This window comes from Phoenix dactylifera, unplaced genomic scaffold, assembly GCF_009389715.1.
Source record: "Phoenix dactylifera cultivar Barhee BC4 unplaced genomic scaffold, palm_55x_up_171113_PBpolish2nd_filt_p 000026F, whole genome shotgun sequence".
NCBI classification, from domain to species: Eukaryota; Viridiplantae; Streptophyta; class Magnoliopsida; order Arecales; family Arecaceae; genus Phoenix; species Phoenix dactylifera.
Window position 1 is genome coordinate 118364 of NW_024067667.1, and position 24342 is coordinate 142705.

At 33.5% G+C, this 24342-nt stretch overlaps 1 protein-coding gene across 2 annotated transcripts in view; it reads right to left on the reverse strand.

Moving 5' to 3' along the window:
* Positions 1-24342, reverse strand: part of LOC103713835 (serine/threonine-protein phosphatase 6 regulatory subunit 3-like) — a 30314-nt gene that overhangs the window by 5394 nt on the left and 578 nt on the right. The window contains exons 2-15 of one of the 2 annotated variants that reach the window (XM_008800874.4): positions 22389-22492; positions 17616-17702; positions 17446-17521; positions 17186-17260; positions 17002-17055; positions 13012-13071; positions 12741-12857; positions 10026-10120; positions 9703-9905; positions 7370-7467; positions 5571-5674; positions 5324-5489; positions 5039-5161; positions 4346-4428 (exon numbers count right to left, since the gene is read on the reverse strand). In XM_008800874.4, the coding sequence (XP_008799096.2) occupies positions 4346-4428; positions 5039-5161; positions 5324-5489; positions 5571-5674; positions 7370-7467; positions 9703-9905; positions 10026-10120; positions 12741-12857; positions 13012-13071; positions 17002-17055; positions 17186-17260; positions 17446-17521; positions 17616-17702; positions 22389-22492 (1445 nt within the window). The remainder of the gene's footprint in view (positions 1-4345; positions 4429-5038; positions 5162-5323; positions 5490-5570; positions 5675-7369; positions 7468-9702; positions 9906-10025; positions 10121-12740; positions 12858-13011; positions 13072-17001; positions 17056-17185; positions 17261-17445; positions 17522-17615; positions 17703-22388; positions 22493-24342) is intronic. The other variant, XM_008800875.4, reaches the window with a different exon arrangement.

Genomic DNA, 24342 nt, shown 5'->3' on the forward strand with positions numbered 1-24342 from the left:
TTTAAAAACTTAGAAATGAAATGGAAACCATTTCTATTTTAACTTTCAAAAATAAGAAAAATGAAAGTGATGCCAAACAACACCTCAATTATCAAAAAGACCAACAATAATTCAATTCATTCATATGCCTAAGAAACACAATTTCAAACATACAAAGAGTAGAATTAAAAGAAGATTCTTTAAATTATAATATATGCAATACCACTGCAAATTTATTTTAATCATTTCATATAAAGATTAAAAACATAAGATAATATTTATGCTTTTAAATATGAATTTTGCAATCATATGTCAATATCACCCTCGTCTTATTCCCAATGTTCAGACCAACTCAACAAGACTAAACCCCTATGGTAGTCCAGCCAAAGTTCCCTTTTAAATTGTGGGTAGATAGCGGGTTGAGTGACCAACAACCTCCCCTTTTTTAATTTTTGTCTTCCCACCAAACCCATGTATCTTATCACCCCCCAACCACCAACTTTCTTGTATGGGTGCCTCTCTCTCTCTCTCTCTCTCTCTCTCTCTCTCTGTGGGTGTGTGTGTGTGTGTGTGTCAATCTAGCCCCAAAACAATATTACAGCAGAGAAATAAGGGAAGGAGGGAAAAGCCACATTCAGCCACAAAACCATCCCCCATGAGATCCAGATTGTGTGACCTCCATCCCTAACAGATCCAGCCACAATGCATCCTTTAGATTCGGCCGTATCAGCTCCTTAACCACATCCAACTACGCCATCTCCCTCCCTAACATATCCAACAACCTTGCTTCCCAACCAGATTTGGCTGCACTGCCCTCACCTATGACCACCAAGTTAAGAGGAAGAGGACCTCCCCTCTAAGACTTTGTCACACCTCCACTCCTCAACCATCCCATTGCCTCTCTTTGAATTCACCTCTAACAACCCCACCTAATGCTGGGGACAGGCTTCACCTATTTCCTTCTTCCCAAAAGGAAGACAAGGTAGAGTACATTTTTTCCTCTTCATTCTTTCTTCAATTCAATAGGTAACCTAGACATTTCCAAATGGTTAAACCATTGGGTTCATCAGGTTGAACAGGTTTTTTCTATTTTCAAGTTTTGATCCGGTCCGATCTGCAAAGGTTGACAGGTGAGGTCAACAAGTCGAACCAAGCAGGTTCACCTAGTTTCTAAACAACTTATGCCCTTTAATAAATGAACAATAAATAAAGTCTATTTTTGTCTCTTGCTTCCATTCTTTTCCACTACCTTCATCTTATCCATTAGCAGTCAAGGAGTGTGTAGCTATGCTTAACCCTCTGACTATATCCACCTCGCCCAACAACCACTTGATCCCCTCTAGATATCGTTGCTGTCATCCATCCGACTATGACCCCTACCTCCATACATCAATCATCAGTAGCCAAAATCTTCTACCTGGAAGCACCAACTTCTAAATCTTTCAAAATCTTGAACCCACACCTACTCTCTGAGCACTTCCTCACTAAAAATAAGGTACCTGCTTTCCTGCACCCGCCCCAATTCTGGCAACTAAGCATCAATCCAGCTACCACAATATTGCCAAATCACCCGTCACACTCCGCTCTGGTTAGCATTGATCTAGCTTGTTTGACAACAAATTACCTTGCCCACAAGGTAATCCTTTTGATTTCCTTGGCTATAGCAAGTACTCATTTCTAGAAATTGATTACACAGTGTTATTCAAACAAAAACTATATTTATTCCTCAACATATATAATATTTCTAACTCTCTTTTTTCTATAGTTATCCCACCAAACAAGACTTGAGCCATGGGAGGTATAAAATGGTGTTGAAGTCATAAAGAGCCAAACACACCTCGTTTTCCTTGAAATTCTTGTGAGACCATTCTATTGAGACTATGGTTCACATGCATACTAGAGGGTTCAATTTAATCACATGCATAAGCGGAACGGACTCCAAAAAAAAAACTTCCAAGCACAAAAGCAATCTGCAACTTCCTTTGACCATGCATGATCAAAAAACCTTACCCCATCTACAATGATGTAGGATTTTTGATCATGAATACACAAGGTTTTGGAACTTGGTTTCAATTTCAGCAATTTCACTCAGAATTTTAGAGTTCGGCCAAAAAACAAGGAAAAAAACAAAAAAAATGAAAAATTGAAAAAAAAATCAAAAAATTTGTTTATTTCATATCATTTCATTGTGTTTGGAGTTACTAAGATTCATAGTTCGGGTAATTTCAAGTTGAAATAGAACTATTTTAAAGCTTAATGCATTAAATTTATCATTTTCATTGATTGATGATCATCCTACACTTTCTCTAAATTTCATAATTTCTGTACCTTACTCTTCTATTTATAATTTCCCATATTTGCTCTAATTTTTATAATGAACTATATTTTCCTCTAAGCATCCATTTTATTTTATTTTCATAACATTAGAAGCAAGAAAAAACTCATTGAGCAAATTTCATTATAATCCATTTTAACAATCTCTTTAACCAAGAATAGATCCACTTAAATCCTCAAACTATAAAAAAGTGGCTTTATTTCCCAATTTTTTGATTCCAAAAAGAAAAACCCTCATTAGATTTCTATCTTAGAAAATATAAAATATGCTAGACTTCTACCGAAGAATTGACTCTAAAATTTGTAAAAAGGATATGTGGGTACATATGGACTAACATTTTTCAAGAGAGGAGAAAGATAGATACTTCAGAAACTAGAGAGGAAAGTGAGATACATTAGATTTTAGTTAGTCTTGAACTAATTATTTTAGATATTTTAAAATTTATACTTAGTTAATTACTCAAAAATTTAGATTTAAATAAATTATCCCAAATCTAAGATCCTTAGCAGCCACTGTAGCTACACATGCATTATAACTAATAATCTTTAAAGCAGCTTTACCTCATATTTTTCAATTCCAAAAATAACTTCAATTAGATTCCGCTTTCAAAGGTTTAAAATATGCTAGATTTTGCCAAAACCTGTTATCTCAGCGGATTAATTAGAACCCTTCTCATTAGGAGAAATCCCGGGTATCGATGGTAAATAACCATGACATTTCTCAAAAATAAATGATAGACTCATCTACATATGCATTATAATAGCTCTGGTCATAGCAAAAGAACCATAGATTGAGAACAAATTGTACCAATAAATATTAAACAATTTAATAAGCAAAACATAATAGTTCCTACTCCAAAATATTATTTTTTCACACTATATTTAATATATATATATATATATGAAATCTTTATTAGTAACCAAGTGCATTTGCACATGCATTACAAGTAATCAAAATAAAAACCTCTTCTATTCCACTATTTAATTTTTAACATATAATTTTATTCTCGAAGAACGAACAGTCATTTAGAAAAAGAACCATAGGAACAGTCATTTTAGTAAAGGCACGCATCAAGATTGCATCTCGCACATTATAATAACAAAAGCATAGCCAAAAATAATATAAATTAGATCATTAGAGCCTTCGATGAATGTGATATTGTATAAAACTAAAATTTTAGAAAATATTTGACATATGTACCTGCTAAAAAAAGATCAAAAAATATCAGTTTCGATCAATTTCTTGTAGAACTTAAGGAAACCGAAAATTTCAGTCAGGTTCAGACTGGTCTTGCCTGGCCAAACTGACCTGTTCGGCCAAAACTTCAAACCTTGCATGTGTACCATCAAGTTTTAAGAACCCTATTCCATGAGCTTTAATCTAACACTTGGAGACCTAATACTCAGAAGAAGAAGACCAACTCCAACTGATCATATGATTTAAGATTGAGCAAAAAGGGAGAAACCCATGGGAATACTTACCTAAGCAATTACATGATTTAAACAAATTCAACAAGAAACAACCATCGAAGGACGTTTATCGACATAACAAAGTCTAGATGAACAGAAGATCAGAAATCTGTCTCCGAGGTGTGCTTCATCTGTAAAGCACAAATTATAAGAACAAGGGCCAACTAAAAATCCAAAGGCATGCTAGATTTGTTATAATTCGCAAATATGAAACAATCAATCCAATGTAGTTCAAAGGTTAATAGAAGATTGTATATCAACAAACATAACAAAGACGTATGGTAGTCAGTCTACAATTCCATGCAAAGAAACCCATGACACATCCTCAAAATGCCACAACACTGCTTCTGAAGTGGTACAAATTTCATACATTCTACAGTTTCCCTTCCACATGACACTCAAAGAAGGTTTGAGTGTTTCCTTGGTCTTTCTCTAAATTTTTCGGTTAATAATCTCACTTTCATTAAGATGAAGTTCTAAAATGAAAGGGCAGAAAATTACTGCAAATAGAAAGAAATGTTAATAAGCACAAGCAAAAGAAGCAAAGTGCAAAGAGACCTACCCACAAGCCCACTGATAGACATTTTCCACCGCATTTCGTTTGAGCAAGACACTTGCATGCCATTCAACCCATTCACTATTTTCCTGTAAGCAGATCCCTGGCTACGTAGATTAAATCTTTCCAACAACATATAAACAGCTAAGAAAAATGAGCATTGGATTTTACATTACAAGAACAAACTTCAGAATTATAATGCAACTTAAGGACTTTTAATCGCAGAAACCATACGAAAACACAACAAATAACTGACGGTCACAATGCTTGACAGTTCATCCAACTTACAACATGTCTACAAATATAATATCCATATAATGGAGTTGCTAGAAAGAGTAACGTCGGTATAAAGAGTCTCAATAGAGTATCATCGTAATCCTTCATTGAAAAATAACAGGTGCTTTGAAAATCCTGAAAATAACTCAAAAGTGTTTCTCAGGGAATACTTCTGTGCATCGCCATTTTAAACAAGTAACAACTATCCAAGAGATGGTTAAAATGTGAACTATAAAGCACAACAAAGATAGAAATGCCCATGTGGCGAAAAAAACAAAACTACTGCATAACAATCAGAGCTTCCAATTAGAATGTCAGTCATGAATTTTACCAATATTACTTGCAAAACTAACAATAATCAATTATCATGCAAGATAAAGCACGTTAGTATTTGTTAAAGATGAATAAGTGAGAATGATCAACCTGCAAATACGTCTGGATTAAGCTGTTGTTATTCGCATACTGACAAAGCTTGTTAGCTATGCGTGTCATGTGACCAACATTTCCTATCCTGGGAGGTGATTTTCCCTGCGCAGACACTGTTGGCTGCAAAGATACATTTCAACATACATGATTTACCAAATATCTTCAGCATATATATGTTTTATATTTGTGAAGACACAAAAAGAGAAAGGGAAAGGGGGAGGAGGTGAGGGGTTTGATGAAACATGACACAAATAGCTAAGCATTCTAGTGATATGTAGTTACCTTGCTTGAATCAGCGGACAGTGTAGACTGTTTTTCTGCTGATAGAATTTTACCAACAATGTCACAGTCATGAAGAACATGTTCAATTAGCGGAGTATTCTTGCTCTCTAAGCATGATACTACAATGTTCTCCACATGGTGATGCAAAAAATTATTGTAAGGGTACCTATAATTATCATGAATTTTCAACATTAAGCTTCATGAATTTCAACAAGAAAATTTATATTCTCAAAAACATAGAACTTACTCCAAAAACAAATCTATAACACATTTTATGGCTCCTAGCCGGATCAGTTCCTTTTCAGCAGAGTCACTACCAATTGTCAATAAAACCGAAATGAACTCCACAATCTGGAAAAGAAAACGACCATTTTAAGCTTTAATATCACAGAAAATCTATGCAATACTACAATCATTAGAAATCCTAATGTGTCGGTCAGGCTTTTGATCAGAGAAACAAATGCATCTAATAGTTTTCTGTTTTTGTTATAAGTGCTCTCCAAATATAGACTGATAGCAATGCCAAATGTAAGACAGGTGAGCCATACTCCTGAACACAAGTATTAGGATTGCAAGCAGGTTGGGTTGTATCAGGGATTGGCACAACCCAAGCCCAATCCATATTTGAATTGAGTCAAAAAAATTGAACCCAAATCTATAATACTTCTTTTCGGGGTTGGACCTGATCAGGTTTAATATTATATTTTATCAATCCATCAGATTTTTCGGGTCAAATCGGGTCAAAAATAATCAAAACATAAATCATAACAAACATATATAAATTGATAACCTAATTATATAATAAATATATTATGCAATAAAACAAGAGTAACCAATGTGTACACATTATCAAAGAAATTCTACATCCAATTTGATTGACAATCATGCATGATTATAAACAACAACATAAATTCCTGACAAATTATATCATGAGTAGAAGACTACTTTCCTATATTCAAGGAGGGCTTTGAAATACATAGTATACTAGTTTTCAATCAGATAATGTCAGGTACAGATACAGAACTCAAGGATTCAAATTCAATCTATACACGAAATAGGTCATGTTCTCGAATCTGAGCCTAATCCAAATAACTTCGGATCGAGTTAGACCAGATTAATTACAGATTGTACCTAGATTGGAAACGGCTCAATCTAATCCACTAGAAGCCCTACAAGTAATCCACCATAGTAGTTGAATGCATTACTCCACAGAGGCTGATATCATAAAGCATCTAAGAGAATACTGCTATTGTTTTTCCTAGAACTTTCCCATTTTTAGCAATGAAAATGCATGTGCCAAGAAAGAGAATTATAAAAAACATATCATAGTTGAGTGGTTACTTTATTACACAATTAGTTATGCTTTATGCATCTAAAAATTATTTAACTAATAGGTTCATTATAGACAGTCACAATATCGTGTATCCATGTTGGACATACATGTATATGTCTAACCTGCACATGTTAGAAACAGGGCAGGAACCGGATTGGATATTGATCGGATACTAGTATATCAATATTTATATTTATTTTGTTTGATGAATGTAGATATTGATGTTAGTTGGATACAAAAAAATTAAATTCATATTTGTTTTAAACAGATATACAAACAAATCGAATACTGAAAATATGGATATAACTATGGATATAAGTTTGATAATTAAACTTTATGATCATAGAATCAAAGAAATTAGTAAGTGAAAGGTCAATCAAGGTAATGGCATGTTAATATGGTCATTTATTTCCCTCAAAAGCTCATGAGTGCTATAGAAAATTAAATAGGATTACAAATAGAATCAGATATTCAAATATGGATCCGATAGTTGTCTATCTATATCTTATCCATTTTTCTTTGCCAGATACAGATATTAGTCGAATGCTCAAATTTCTATCTATATCCAGATTGATTCACATACGAAAACAGATATGGATGGATATTATCCGGTCCACTTTCACCCCTAATCAAAGAGGATTACAAAGTTAAATCATATTACCTAACACCATATATTAAGGAAAATAAGAAAATGGAGAGTTATAAATCAATACCTTCAAACGATGCTTTCCAAGGGGAGGCTGTAAGGTTCCGTATGTGGTAGGCAATATGCTTTCAGAAGAAGAAACATCCAACAACTTCAATAAATCACCTGCAATATCATGACAATCACATTTAATATGCCTTAAAATTTAAAAGCAGATATAGAAAACCTACATAACAATCAGCAATTGTCGCTAGACATATTAGCTTACAATGGCAACTCAAAGTGTATAAAAGTAGAATTAATGATATACTTAACAAAAAAAAGTTAATACATGGCAGAGCCTTGAGATAGTGATATAAATATACGTGTCATAACGCAAATTTCTAATTAAAGATAACAATAAGGGAAGAAATATATCTAGAAATATGCAGCATGAATTTTTTACTAGATTATCTATTATCATGGTTATGCATATTGATGTTATTAAAATTACTATGTTAAGTTTCAAACAAGTTTCCAATGACATGAGGTTAAAAAACTAACAAGAAAATTAATATTTATTATAAGTATATAATGTTATGGTTAATAGGTTCACATATTGTAAAGTGGGAAAAATTAAACAATATGGCCACCATAATCGTAAGAAAAGATAAAGTATTATTGGTTTGAAGAGCAACAACATAGAGAATGTTCAAAAGAAAGACAAATACATGTACAAGTCCTTTGGTTGCCTGCAATCGGAATTGCAGCTGTAGAAAGGGGTCTTCCTTGGTGGTCCATAATTAAAAATTGCCAATATAATTACAGCTGTTTGTTTGTTTGATGTGAAAAAAGATATGGCTACCCTGCAATTGGCTGGTGAGATTACCCCTCTAAGAAATAGTGATGTTGTAAGCTTTCTATTATAGTATATAATTTTTATCATATTATTTTTTTAATTGTAATGAAAAAATATTATTGTTATAAATTATCAATGGATGAGTACGAATAATTACTACAGTAAGTAGATGAATATAAAATAATTTGATATTATAATAACTAGACATTATTTATCATATGCATTATAATAACTAATAGTAATTATATATGATTTATTACATGCAATTATTATTATTACGGCATTATATATAGATTACAATATTGTAATGATATTATAAAATTATAATAATAGTAATTAATACTATAATAATAACAATACCATTACTATTGTAATAATAATAATAAAATGTTAATGTATAATTGCAATACAGTATAATATTATAAAATATAGTAATAATAATATTTTATTATAATATTACAATATAATAATGTCATAGTACAATACTAAATATTAATATAATATCATTATAATATAATAATAGTATAACATAATATAACTAATATTAGAAAATATGATAGTACTACTATTATAATACTATAATAATAATATTATGACAATAATCTTATAATAATTATTATATGATAATAATATTATAATATTAATTCAGTAATAATATCATAATATTATTATTTAATTAAAAAAAGACACCATGGAGAATGAGAAGAGGAATGGTTTGGAGCGATTAAGCAACCCTTTCCACAGAGCTTTCTTGATTTAGAGATTCCTTGTAGTTGGAACTACGACCGAAGGCCACAACTCGAATTACAAGTTTAGGTTTTTTTTAGTTTAACTGCAGCCAACTGCCAATTGCAAGTTTCATTATAGTCCAGTTTTTTTTTTTAGTTTAACTGCAGCCAACTGCAACCTGCCAATTGCAGGCAACCAAGCTGCCTCATAAAAAATGTGTTCATAATATTATAAAGCAGGACTATAATGAAACTGGTGTTGTGCTACTCTATTATAAATCTACAGAAATAAAAGCAGGGAAAGCGCCCCAAAAAGAAAATCCTAGAAAACTTGAATGAAGACAATAATGCCATGCCAAAAACTGAGGTTTACCAACAAGAACCACATCCCACCCCTAATGTTTATCAGACTGAATTGCACTAACTTGTGTCGACTATTATCAAAGTAGTTAGCTGTATAGATGAATAATTGGTATTTCCCTATATTTTACAATGTCAAAACTGCAATAAGGTCTGATTCCATGACCTCATTAGAGTTGTGGAACATTGGAAACCTGAAAAAGTCATAATAAGAAACCTGCAAAAGTATTAACAAAGGATAGATAGGCCACAAAAGTCAAAAAATACTGGATGTCAAACTTCGAAAACTTAAAATGGCCACCAAAAGTTGGAACAAGAATTAACAGTTGATGTCACAACGATTCAACTCAAACAACTTGAGATTCTGTAATTTGAAACACAAATTGTTGCTATTTTATCATAATAGAACCAGAATGCTACTGAACAAATGCATATAATTTCAAATTACAGCATTCCACAGAATCAGCCACCTACCTAGGCTCTCCAGCATGCCATCAACTGTCTCAGGACTAGCAGCAACCATTGCCCCATGACTCAGCTGGCTCCTAAATGATTGATAGGAAGATGATAATAGTCTTTTGGGATCTAACAAAGATACACATACAGACAATGAGTGTACTAGAACAGATTTAGGTCTTGAATCTTCCAGTGCATGACGAAATAATCTTCCCACAAAACTGCAATTTAACATCACAGTGTTGTTGTTAATAAAAAATAAAAAAATAATAGGTTAAAACTCATAGATAAGATCTATGAAAAGATAGTGTTAGACAATTAAAAATCCTAAGAAAAGTCACCTTGGACTGCAAATCTTAGCAGCAAGACCTGGGGGGGCATATCGAGTTATGGCACAAAGAATCTCTGATGCATTGGCATGCACTTCAGCAGAGTCCTGTTCAAGTAAGGCAAGACAAAGTATTCCAAAATGAGGTGATTAATGTAGAAATTTTGAGCAATCAAGATAATAAATTTTCTTCCAATTAATGCCAATGGTTAAAACAAAACTGAATATACAACATCAATGGCAACATAAGAAGGCTTTACAATGTCAACAGAACATACCTCAATCACAATTTCTAAGAAATGTATAGTCATGTTCAATGGCGAACACCTATGTCCAAATGTGCAAGTCAATCGATACTCTAAATTTCAACAGAGAAAACATGCGCTAATTAATGGAAAGCTCAATTTTACAATAAGAAATGTGGATCTCTCAATGATCTTTAGTGATGTTTTACTATGATTCAACAATGATGTGGGAGATGTCAACCTCCTTATATTCAAAAACCTAGAGTGAAGTTATGGTAAGATGTTTTCCCCTTTACTGTGATAGGATAACTAGCTTAAGCAAGGTTGGCATGACCTATCAGAGGGTGGACACCAGAATCACAGCAAACTATAAGATCTTGTTCATTTCCCCCATGGTGCTTTCTTTTACAGTTGTATGACAAGACTGAACTCATTTCAATGGGATAAGCTTGCTATTGCTATCACATGTCGTTATCAAAGTAGTATCATAGTAAATTATGATATGAAAACTAATCTGGAAACAACCAGTTCATCATAGTTGCACAATGACACTATACATGCACAAAATAACATTTAGCATATCATACACACACACATAAATATATACATATATACATATACATACACAGTATCATAGTGAATTATGATAATGAAAACTAATTTGGAAGCAACTAATCCATTGTAGTTGCGCGATGACACTATACATGCACAAAATAACATTTAACATATTATATACACATACTTATACATATACATACATGTAACTAGAGTTAGACTGGATGCTTCTGAGAGCATTTGGCTCCTAATGCTTTCTAGTCAAAAAACAATGGAGGACCTCTCAAGGTGAAACCACTGATTATGATCGAAAATATATAAAATGAAAACTAAGTTTTTCTATTTTGAGGTCTCTTGCCTATGCATCCAGCCCACAAAAAAAGGAGCAATGAAATTATAGCTAGTAAGCTAAAATATAGCATATACCATGTAATTTACAATTCTAAACTGTTGAACTTGATCGAAACATTTTAAAACATATACAAATCAAATCTTTGCTATTTTGGATGTCTCTAAATTATAGATCAAAATGAAACACGATATTGTACCCTTGAAATGGTCAATTTTGTTTTCGATTGATGCATGGGTAAAAGACCTCAAAAGTGTGACTTTTAGTTTCTAAACAAATTGAATTTTGTAAATCACGATCGCCAGTATTGATTTTCATTTTGGGAAGTCCATTATTTCTGACTAGGAAGCATTTGAAGCCAAATGCTCTCAAAAGCATTCTAGCCTAACTCGATATTAATACATACTACTTACATAAACACATACATATATGTATGTTTATGTGTGTATGTATCTACATATGTTTATGTACGTATGTATATGTATGTATATGTATGTATATATATGTATATATATATATATATAAAATATAGCACATACATTCATGTTCATGCATGCATGTATATATGAAGTACTCATATCCCTAGCCAAATTTGAAGACGTAAGGTCCAATGCCTCGAGAATCTTCAGCATAAGATAAACATGACCATGCCTCAATTTCATAGGAACAAAAGGTTCCCAGAATTTATATTAGAGGTACAAGAATATCTGTAAAGCATAAATAGTAAGAAGCAGACAGATGTAAACGGACAAGGAGAAGAAAAACTTGAGAGTTAAACTCGTATCGAGAAGACAAAATACACTTATGTCTGGCATGCATGGTCTAAAGAAACTGTAACCCATGCTATATACAGTGTTCTAACACACAAAACATATTCTGACGAGAAATACAGCTAGAAGCACGCAAGGAGAACTAGTGTAAATTAGTTCTTCTAAAGAATCTGATGACTAAATGGTGAAATTGCTTTATCAGTTCCCACCTATGATAAATGGCATGCTCACCCAAAAATTTGAAAAAAAAAAGTCCATGTCCCCTTAATTATTCATACATTTGCCCAACATAAAGAAATCACATCCTAAAAGACAAACTTTGACATTTTCCTCCATTATTAAGACATGAAATTTACCCATAGATGACTAAATAGCAAAAAAAAAAAAGCAATAAACCCTGAGTTTTCTCAGCATAGAATTTTAATATTCTGGATGGATTCTTGAAAGAATAAAACTATTTGCCAGCGTTTGAATGGACCACATATAACAAAATTTAATGAATATCCACAAATTCTAAAACCCTGTTTCTTTTATCTCACAAAATCAGACAGTTTGTGCCTCTGTCTGATCTATTAGACATGCTATCATAATACAACTTTTAATGTTTGACTAAGGAACATGAAGTCTCTATGTTCCTGTCCACAGCTTTATCATTTTTCTCTTCTTTCAGGTCTAAGTAACATTTCCAGATTGCTTCATAACAAACCTCATATATACAACTTGTTAGCAAAAGCACATGAACAGATTCCTTTTCAAGGAGTAAATGGTACAAGGCTGAATGTATAATATGACACCACCAAGAAACCTACCGATAAGCTGAACTTATCCACAATCATCTCAAGAACATTTGTATCTTCCAACCATCGCATTGTATCTGTGCAGTTGGAATACATAGTTTCATCAGCTCCAATCAACCGAATCAGTACCTGCTTGAAAAGGCGATAGAAGAAGTGAGTTCTTGATTATTTGGATATAAAACTGAGGAATAATTGGAGGATAATGAGAATAACTTTAAGTCTTTTACTAATTAGAATGGGCTCAGTCAGCTAAACAGATATTCACAACTTTTGAATGGCTGACCTCCATGATAGATGTGATGCCAATGAGATCAACAAGTTGGCGGATTATCTCCGGATGGCCCTAGACAAACATCAAGACAAGATGTCATGACAATGCAATGCATATTTATATGAAATGTTAGGAGAAAATAACTAACATAAAACCGTATTTTTTTTTCAAAAAAAGAAAGCTTAGTGGTTAATGAAGATAAGATAATAAAACTAAAAAAATAAAAGAAAAAAATGCTGGATAAAGGGCTCCACAAAAATTTTGCTGTTGCTGTTGCTTTGCCCTAATACAAGGCTATCATCAACGGTAGTTATTTCTCATAACTTCCTACAGGAGAGTAACACTCTACAGACAATGAAGAGATTGATGTTTCGCAATATTACGTTCCCCCAACAAATGATGGTGACCACTGCACCAAGACGTCCACTGGTTTCAACACATGAAACACCAATTTGCAAAGGCCCCTTGAAAATTATTATCAAGAACAAGCAAGAAATGAAGAAATATTATTGCTCCCTCATCCCTTTCAGGCCCCTTCTGTTTCATTATTCCTGCACAACCCATTTAACTGCATGTCTGCTTAATCCCACCTGATTATACAGTCATAATATTACAAGTACATAGTTATTACTCTACCTCGCTTATCCATAGCATGGAGAAATTAATAGTGAAAACTTGGATGCAAAGCAATAACTTGATACCAGAATGTCAGAAAAGTAAGACAATGGCTTGCCTTTAACAAGGCAAGGTATCTTCATGTCTTCTATTTATACTTCTAGAACAAGAATTTGAAAAGGTTCTATAAAAGAAAAAAGAATGACGAAGTAGAACCCAGAGTTAAAAATATAAGGGCTAAAACAGCAAGAGATAAACAAGGTGAAAGGCCAACAAATAACCTACAATTTTAATCCTAGTGCCATATAAAGAGGTTCTGTTAAAAGAAAAAAGAATGCAGAGTAGAACTCAGAATTAAACATAAAAGGGCTAAAAACAAAAGCTAAACGAGATGAAAGGCCAAGAAAGAACCTATGATTTTAATCCTACCACCAGTGTGCATGCCAGCCACCCACTGGCATGGCACATGCTGTGTGCCATGTCGTACAGGCAAACATGCTGTTCTATGCTGAAAAAGAGAATTAAAAAAGACTTACTACCCTTTCCTAAGTAGAATTGATAGATGTGTCGATGCCAATGGCATAGCATGGCCCATGCCAGTAGGCAAACGCCAGCAGTTGAAACCTCAGAAATTACCAAAAAAATCATCAATTAGCTAAGCTGGTAAAGTCCCTTTGTAGTTGCAACAAGATACTTGAGTCCAAATCCTGCTTTCACCAAGGGTTTTGGAGGTTACAGGTATTTGGACGAGGGCTAGCCACACTGTGTAGGCCCATTGAATATGAGTCCCTTCTACTGAAAATAAATAAATTATGCTGAAACCAAAGGAAATTCATCGCAAACTATATATTTCTGGAACTACTGAAGCTAGGGAAAATATCAGACCATCACACCACCAACAGCAATTCCCTTTCTAGTTTGCTCTCTATTTTCCCCTTCTTAAAGCAAGTCAGGTTACACATGCGGAAAAAATAATAATAAATCACGATTTGGTAATAGCAAAATGGGTCGACAAGTTTCATATAGTTTGAGCTCATGAACCTAGAAGACCTATATGCCCAATGTTTCTTATCGAATATAACCATACAGAGATTATATATAAAAATAAACCGCAATTTATCATGTCCTAAGGAATCTTAACTAATGGGGGAAAAAACTCCTTATAAAATTGCACCAAGAAATTCCTAACCAAGCTCAAATTAACATGGAAGAATCCAATCAAAACAATATACTGTAGCAAATGTGCTACACATATATTCCAGATCTGACATGGTCAGTCCAGTCATCTGAAATCAAAGTAATCACTAACCAAAGCAACTATGTCTAATGAGATGACAACAGACAGCATCAATAAAGTACCTACACAAGTACCCAGACACCCATAGCCACCTTAATTTACCATGCTTTGAAAGAGATCACAATAATCAAAATTCATTTCAGAACCAACAAAAAGGGTTCGTTTCCACCCTCTAGGTTTTCCTTCTCTTATACAGCCAAGCTTGGCGACATGTTTCAAAGAGCTCTGTCCTTCCATCAAAAGTCAAAACAACTCATGCACCAAAGCAAGAAATATTTCCAAGTGTACTGTAAGACCATCTAAGTATACCACATCCAGCATTTGCCTCTAGTCCCCCCTTTGTTTTTTGTTGACAAGAACAATGTCAAGTATATTCAGATTTGCTAATCACATTTCTGACTTTTCAATCAATAAATCCTTGATATAACTGCCCACATCATCAAACAATCGGGAGATGTCCATGATACTTTCAGAGACTACTAGATCACAAAAAAAAAAAGAACAAGTACTTTATCATAACATCTTTCCCCACACAGAAAAGGCCACGTTTCTCTTAAGCCCCATTACCCCCTCATAACAATCCAATCAGATTATCAGTTCATTAGTTCATATGAACATCATGACATACCATTAGCACATATGAGCATAGGGTTTTCCACACCATGGCAATTCAAAAAACCATGAAAGAGAATCTTAGGAAGCTCGTTCCATCAATCAATGTTTTCCCTCAAAAGTGAGCTCCTGCCAAATTTTTCATGTCATTAAGTATCAAAGCAAGATTCGCCATACCATAGTGAACCGGGCAGTATAAAGCATACAGCACCATACCATATCGGTACCAGCATATGGTACGGGAGGGCATACCGATACTCGGTATGCCGAACCAGCCCCGTATCGTACCGACAGTGATAGTGTGGCACCGATACAAGGCCCGATACCGAGACAGCATACCTTGTATCTCAAAATCTCCAAGAATATGAACCATGAAAAGACACCTTCATTGAGATTAGATTAGCAGAGAAAATGATATCCACATAAATGTCCCCTTTTCAGCAATAGCATCCAAAATATAAGCAGAGAGACCTAGCTAAAGAAGGTAAACAAAAGGCAACAACAAATTGATTGGCACAACAAAGTCAAGTAGTTCGAATCCTGCCCATGCTAAGTTATGATGTACTGCTTTGCTTATCAAAGCATGTGTTGGACAACCAGATCCTTGAACTTATCTCTTTTTTTATGGGCATAATTTTGATTAATGACTGAAATTCTACCGCAGGTGGGTTGTCTATTGATACAGTCTTCACAAGCATCATTTCTGCAAAATTACATGGTCATTTAAATCCCATGATGGGCGTCGTACTATGTGAGTCCAATATTATATACAAACACCACCAGAATAAGCACCATCATTTTATCAATTCGCCAGCAAAAAGGAATAATGCAACTATTGAATAACATAATCCAAGCTAATCTTTAGACATCATCAGCAGGATAAGACAGCGCATTGGATAATATATTTCCACATAACCTTTTGAGCTGCAGTACAACTTCTTGGAAATTCACAAGTGGAGACACCCCAAGCAAGTTGTAATGTCAAGAAAAATGGCTTATGATGACAACAAAAAGGCATTCCCTATGATCACAATATAAAGACATCCCCCCCTGCAAAGGTCTTTATGCCAGAAAGGAAGAAATTCTTTACAGCCTATGCCAGAGTGCCGAATCAAGAAAGAGAGAAGGAAGAAAGCAACCCTGCCCTTGAGTTCTAGAAAAGTAAGTGCATGCACATGTTTATTTTTCACAGGAGTACTTCTCTTTAGCAATTGCAGATGAACTCAGTTGCAATGTGATGGAGGTCCATATTACAGCAAAATGACAAATGCAGTTTGTCACTGCTCTTGCAAGTTTTATAACAATTTCTGGTATCAATTTATTTTCAGGATTTTGGTTTTGATAAAATCAAGTTAAAACTTTTTATTCACAAGTCTAATAACTAAAAATCCTTAGTTATTGATAAAGAGAATTAAAAGATAGAACTATCTAAATCAACAGTCAAAGTATTCTTTAGTTCTAAAATATAAAAGAATCACCTGAACATAACTCATAAGAGTAGATGTCTTCCGTAGCATCAGGCATATGACAACCTAGCATAAGCAACATAGCAGGTGTGAAGGGAAAGTTGTTTACTTAAAATAGTTTACGACTTCTCATATTTCCATTTTTTTTTCCTTCTTAATGTACTTAATCCATGCCTCAAGCAAGATAGAAGAATACCTTACTGAAGTAACCAGCCAATAACGTACTATGCGGGTGATCCGGTTTCAGGAAGGAGAACAACAAATTCATTAGCTGCATGACAACAAAAAATACAAAGGCAAAAGAGTAAATTAAAAAGAAAAACAAGTAATGCTTAAAACAAACTGAAATTGTGCAAACTGATTTTTAACAACGAAGAAAAATATAGGTATGAGGTATATGTGTAGCTGTATATGTATACGTACACAAACTGAAGAGTTCATGTTAAATGAACTTACCTCCTCATCTTCTACTAAGGTTCTCAGAATGATGTCAACCTCGCAAGTAAATATCTCACATGCAATAAAAGGAAACCTATAAAACAGCATGGAAAAAAAATCAAACAAATAAACAACAGTAGGAAGGTATACATAATAACAAATTCATATGCCAGTGTATGACAATTTACTTGAAAGCCCGTTTCTTTTCAGCATCCTCAGGAGCTTCTTCTACGATATAGTGAAGCAATTGTTCCACTTGAGTCCTATCTCGCAAACTACATTAAAAAAATAATAGAAAGATAAATAAAATTACACCAAAGCAGATATTCAATTTAAACAAATCGATTTAGTGGTCGCAAAGTTCCTTGAAATATTCAAAATATCTATTACATCGTTTGCATAGCTTTACTTATCCGTCTTAAATAAAAATTAAACCTCGCTGAATATTTGAACTTGCTAACACACTCATCAACCATTTGATTAACTCTTCTTGAAAGAATCTTAAGCTTACCCTGCTTAAACTTTCTATCTATTTTCCTAAATTTTGGTGCAATCTTCCAAAGAGAGTGGCCTAAATCACATGTGAACGAAAATGTAGTTTCGATGGCAATGTTCGCTTCTTTCAATGCAGAGTCAGAAATGTCCAGACTTTAAGTCCGTATTATCCTTTTTTTCCCTCATTCTTCTCCTTTCATCCTTTTTTTTAATTTCAGATGGGAAGGGGGGCTAGGGTGTACTTTCTCCTACAACATTCCTAACATTCAATAATTCCATTTTCGGTATATTTTCTTGAATTTAACATATTAAAAGCTCCACAAAGTATTTCAAAGAGTGTTAAAAGGATAAGTCAGATAGGATAAGAAAATAAAAGTTCATTAGATTAGCAAGCACTACTTCAATAATTAGAAAATTTATGTCAATGATTCAACATATCTTATATCAATGATGTATTTATCATCTCAGATACTGCCTCCAGGCATGATAAAAAAATCAAAAAAAGGGAAAATCAATTGGTTTTAGGTAGGAATATTTAATTAAGACCTCCACCAAGACTATATCTACCTGCTTCCAATCTTTATCTCATGCAAATTTTATAATGTACTATACTATTCCTAGTTTCCTACTGTATTGCACTATTTCTAATATTTGATAAACACTAGATTCTCACTATCATTATCTAAATATCATAAATAATGAAAGTTTATTAGGTTTCCATATTTTCTCCAGAATAATATTATTTTCCTCACTGAAGCAATTTGACCCATGGATCATGCTGAAGTATAACTATTTTGATGAAGAAACAATAATTAACATAAAGGAATTATTGCCTTATAATTCCTTTTAAAACAAGAAGGTATGGTGAAATAAATTTTGAAAAACAACAACATCAGATTGATCAATAATAGGACAAGATGAAGACATGGTATAAAAGACGAGAAGAAGAACAAGAAGGGAAAAGACAAATGAGTAAAGAAAGAGGTCAGGCCCCATTACTTATTTGCTGACCGTAAATGACCAAAGCAGAAATTTTACTTTCTTTTAAAAGGAGGAGCTCCTTGGGAAACTGGAAGTGGGTATATTGGCCCTCCCAATTTTTTCGATAGAGGGTCATTCATCTCTAACAAATACACATCAGTTATTTTGAAAATGATATTTCTTGGTCTATCCCCATGGTGCAAGTCCTGAATCCTCTTGGACCATCAATCCTAAAATCACCAAATGCGATCATCACCTTAACACATTTACTCTTCAATGTAATCCGCAAACTAATCTTTTTTATACTGCAACAGATTCCAGCAAAGATCAAGATCCACCTTTCTCCCACCTCTCAATTTGAATGCTTTGTATGACAGAAGCTCCTTAAACCCTAGACAATCTTGTACTTCCATGATCCTATTTTCCTTGAAATCGAACTCTAACTAGAGAATTTGGGCCCATTTCAGATGTGACTTGCAATTTTAAGCAAGAATAAGAGGGTGGCCAGCGCATAGGACTCCCGCCGTTGTGGGATCTAGGAAGGATCAGAGATACGCAGTCTTACACCTGACTGCGAAGAGGTGGTTTCCGTGTTTCAAAACCGTGACCTTCAGGTCACAATGGAGCAAACTTACTGTTGAACCAATGCTTTAGTTCAATTAAGCAAGAACTACTCAAACTATAATTATCCAATGAAGTAACTACTTACAAATATAATTTTAAGCAAGAACTACTTACAAATATAATTTTAAGCAAGAACTACTTACAAATATTTAAGCCATACCAAACATGATTCGCCCCACTCAGTTACCTGTTGCTGAACCAAATATCTACTGAATAACTCAATTACAAGCTAATAATCATGCCATCCCAAAATATATTTATGTCCTTCAAGAATCCTCACATGCTAGAAGTAAAAATTTACAACTGGGTAATCATTACGGTAAATTTCTCCATTGTTATGACCGAGAGACATATCTCCGATAACATAAACTTGTGCACTATGCAGATCAAGTCATATGAATTGCTTTAGAAAACACTAGCGTGCGGGCATCACTAAGGTAAATTTCTCCACTGTTATGACCAAGAGATAAAACTCTAAAAAACATAAACTTATGTACTTGGCCAGGGCATTATATTTAGATTTTTTTTCTATCAGATCTTCACTGAGAATTAGGAACGAATACCGAAAAGTACTGATATTTTGAGATATTCTTTTCATGATGCCATCATAATGTCTTCTATAAAAGCTATTAATTAAGAAGCCTTGAGAAGCCTAGTAAGCTTCTAGCTGCTCAAAACAAAAACCAATTGGTTGTTCAGTTTAAAAATGATAGTTCAGAGTGTCTAAGTTCTGTTAGAGCTAAATAGATTGTTAATTAAAAAGGAAAGAAAAAAAGGCATAAAAATAATTTTTACTAAACATATAGCCCTATGCTTTAAGCAGCATACTAACTCCTGCCAAGTTCCTTATAAAAGTGGAAAAACATTGAAAAAAATAGATATAGAGTGAAAGAACTATTCTTTGCTCTGCATAACTCTAGATTGAAAAAAAAATTATTTCCACCACATGGATACTTTTTTGCAAGGTCACATCAAATCTATCTTCTCATTTTCTAACTGAATACCAGATCTAATGAGATTGATAATGGCATCCTTAAGTTGTGGCTAAGGATGTCGGAGAACTTGTATTTGAGCATCAATTTCACATCAGCAGTCATATCTCACATCATGATAAATCCCAAGCAACAAGCTGTCACAGCTAAAGTTTAACTAATAGAACTTCAAATTTAGAATGCTCAGATATGTCGATCTTCATATCTTTGGATAGTCAATATATAACTTTTTGGACTTCAATTATACATCATCATGGTTTACCATTCATCTTTGTAAAGGCCATAAATACATTGAATATCAATAGAAAATCCATCCATTTCGCAAGTCAGAAACATTGTGGAAAAGATATTCCAATTTATCATCATATTGTCAAAGCATGTGATCGCATTCTACATTCATAATGATGGTAATCTAAAGATTAATCTAATTCTTACCTCAATGATCTTCACTGCCAACACCAATTAAGGTAAAACAGATATAAAGATTAAAATCTTACAATTACACATCCAATTTTGTATCATACACAAAGAGAAGAAGCAAAGGAGGTTAAATGTTTGATTATGTCAACCATCAAGAAAGATGATGAGTAAATGAAACCAGCTTCCTTTTAGAAGGAAAAGGACTTCAAACATCATATCTGAAAATAACATATAACAATTTCCTTGTAAAGGCACATAACTAACCAACATGCATGTGTGTAATTACTTGTATTTCTAAAAATTATTTAATTATAATCAGTGATAGAAACTAAAAAAGAAATAGAAAAAGAATACAATATTGTCAAAAGAAATGATATTGCATGCTTAATAAACTTGTAAATTTTACAAACTCTCAATAATTATACTTTATCTTAAAATGAGTACTATGTATAAGCTAAATATGACTACGAAGCACGATTATTGTACTTTAAATTTCCCAAGTATCCCAATTAGGTAAACAGACATCTTTGCAAATTCAAGTGCCACATCATTAACCCTTTCTATAGTTCAGATATTGTCAATCAATGAAACAATGTTCACAAAGTATAGGACCTTTTCCTGTTTTCTTAACATTTCAGGATTCATATCTAAAGCTACCTTAAAGATGGTTGCCCCCTACTTAACAAAGAGGAGATACAACTAAAAAAATTATCTCAAGTAGACATCCGTGGTCAGTGTGGAAAAGAAGAAAAGATTCTGAACAGTTACATGGAGAAGAAAAGTATCCTTATCAAGCCTAAATGTATACTTTGGTGGTATTTGGCTTTTCAATTTAACCTCTGCAAGATGCTTGGGATATATAGCATCAAGATTTTGCTATATCTTTTCATGCTATAGACAAGTTTGCCTCCTGTTTTGCATTTTTGAAGAAAGCTTTGTATTGTTGACCTGCAATGCCTTCAAGATGAGCATGCATAATCTCCATACCTAATATGCCACTAAGAAAGCTTTATAATTTGTTGGATTCTCAGAGTCAAGGAAATATCGATTCATTTAATTCTTGCATTTCTCTTTTATTTTTTACTTTCCCTTTGAGCTGGGGTACACATCAATATCGTCATCACCTTGAATGAAGAACATTCAAAATAGTTTTCGTGCAGCAGTTTCTATTGTATCCAGTAACCTAATGATGCTAGTAACAGAGCAGAAGTACCATTAGTAAAGTTGTTGCTTGATCATTCTTTCATAGGATATATGGATAAGTTGCTTCCTTCTAATATTAAAATAAATTATCTTTGTTCACATGGCAAAAAGGATGAACAAGAAGTGACAAAAATGTCAAAAGTAAAAATCCAATAAACCTAAATTAGTAAGGTGTCACTTAAAAAATGGAAGTAAATGAAGCAACAAACTCTCAGAAAGTAAGTCAAGAAAGGAAAATCTCATTACAAATTGATAAGACGGGTATTCAGTGCTTTGCATTCTTGAATTATTTCATCTTCATCAAGAAGCTCTTCCAAAGTAAAGTTTTCCTTGTCCAAAATGGTATCCACCTGAATATAAAGTTAAACTAAATCAAAAAAAAATTGCACCTGCATCACTAATAGATTACTGAAACTAATAGCATCACAACAATAAAAAAGTGAGGATTTTCACTGTGACACCAGAAAAGATAAAAATCTTTGCATCAACAAAACGATTTGATGGGACTTAGTTTGAACATCAGGATTAAGGTAGTGATTGGTAATGTGCAAAGAAGTTTATACAATGGAAAAAGGCATATCGCCTGATAGATATATGTGGTAAAGATGCTTGAAAAAAAAAAGCAGTAGATTTATGTGAGAAACATATAAGCTATAAATATGAATATTGAACTCAAAGAAATAATGGAAGTTAACACAAGTACATGCTCATCACATATCCACCCCCCCACCAACAAAAAAAAAGGCCATGGAAAAGAAGGCTACACACACACACACACACAGAGAGAGAGAGAGAGAGATGCACAACACACAACAAGCACTTAAAGACCTAAATCATGATGTAACTGACATCCGCAAGAATAGCTCCAAAATTACAAACTTATCCAGCATTAGCTAACCTTCAGGTTTGAAGATAATTTTAATATATGGTGGAAGTCAGCTTACATGTGCCTCGATAATTGAATAGACATGAAACCCATGTGAATATTATTTATAAATTTGTGGAAAAAAAACTGATGCATTGACATAGGATGAAATGTACATAGACAGTAGGCTGATTGTATGAACAAAGAAGCCCAAAAACGAAAACAACTACAAATTGTAAATATCAGAACCAATAATGCTTTCAAAAAATTAGCAACTTGAACTATATGGGCTGCTGTTTCCAAGATTAACACAGAGCATCCATAAACTTTGTTTCCATTTTCTGCCATCACAAAAATGCAATATAATCATTTCCACAGAATAATCAAGAGATAAAAAAATACAAATAGTGCTTAAGAAAGAAGCAAGCAGAGTAACAAAAAGACTAAGACAAGAAGTGCTGGTACAGCAAAGTGATGAAAACAAAAGCAACCATCAAATGAGAATCTCTGAGATCCACTCATTCACCGCAATAGAAGAATGGGCAATTTTATATTCATTGAATCATTTATCACTACTGTCATCATGGCCACAACTTCCAACTGGAACTCAAAGAAGAGCAACAAATACACAAATTGGAGGAATAAAAGATTGGTGCCAAGAAATGGGTATATCGAAGCCAAACGGATTACATCTATACAGCAAAGGACAGATAGCGCGCTGCCAAGACAGCATTATAGAACAACCTAACCAGCAGAAAGATCAGCCATGCAGAAACATTCAGTAGCATATTTTCATGGGAAGAGGTACAAGCAATCAGGACAGAACCAATTCTCAGAATTGCTAATAACATTACTGAGATTGATTTGCTTTACCCATCCTTTTATACAAATCAAGCCTGACAGACAAAGATTTTTAACTTATTTATCAATCCTCACTTTATCCTAAATAAATTACCCCGAATCATTCTATAATTCCTCTGTAGCGTTTGTCTAAAATAGCGAGCTACAGGACTCCATCCAAGATAGCTTCCCTTGTTTTGGTTGCCTTTCTAAAATTCAAATTGTTCAATGTGAAGAGAAAGAAAGACGAAAATTCCCAAGCTTTAAAATCATAAAGTAGTTAACTCAGTTTACATGCGTATCATATAATTCACAGAAAAAGAATTTAAGGAGATGTTATTTTTGACACTAATGGAAATATAAACGCCTTCAAAAGAAAAATTTCCAGGCCGGAACCCTGTATCCATAAAATCACACAAAATAGCATAACCCAATACAATACCCATCTCTCTAAATTCGGAGGATTCATAAATAAAGGAAAAATCCAAATTTCGC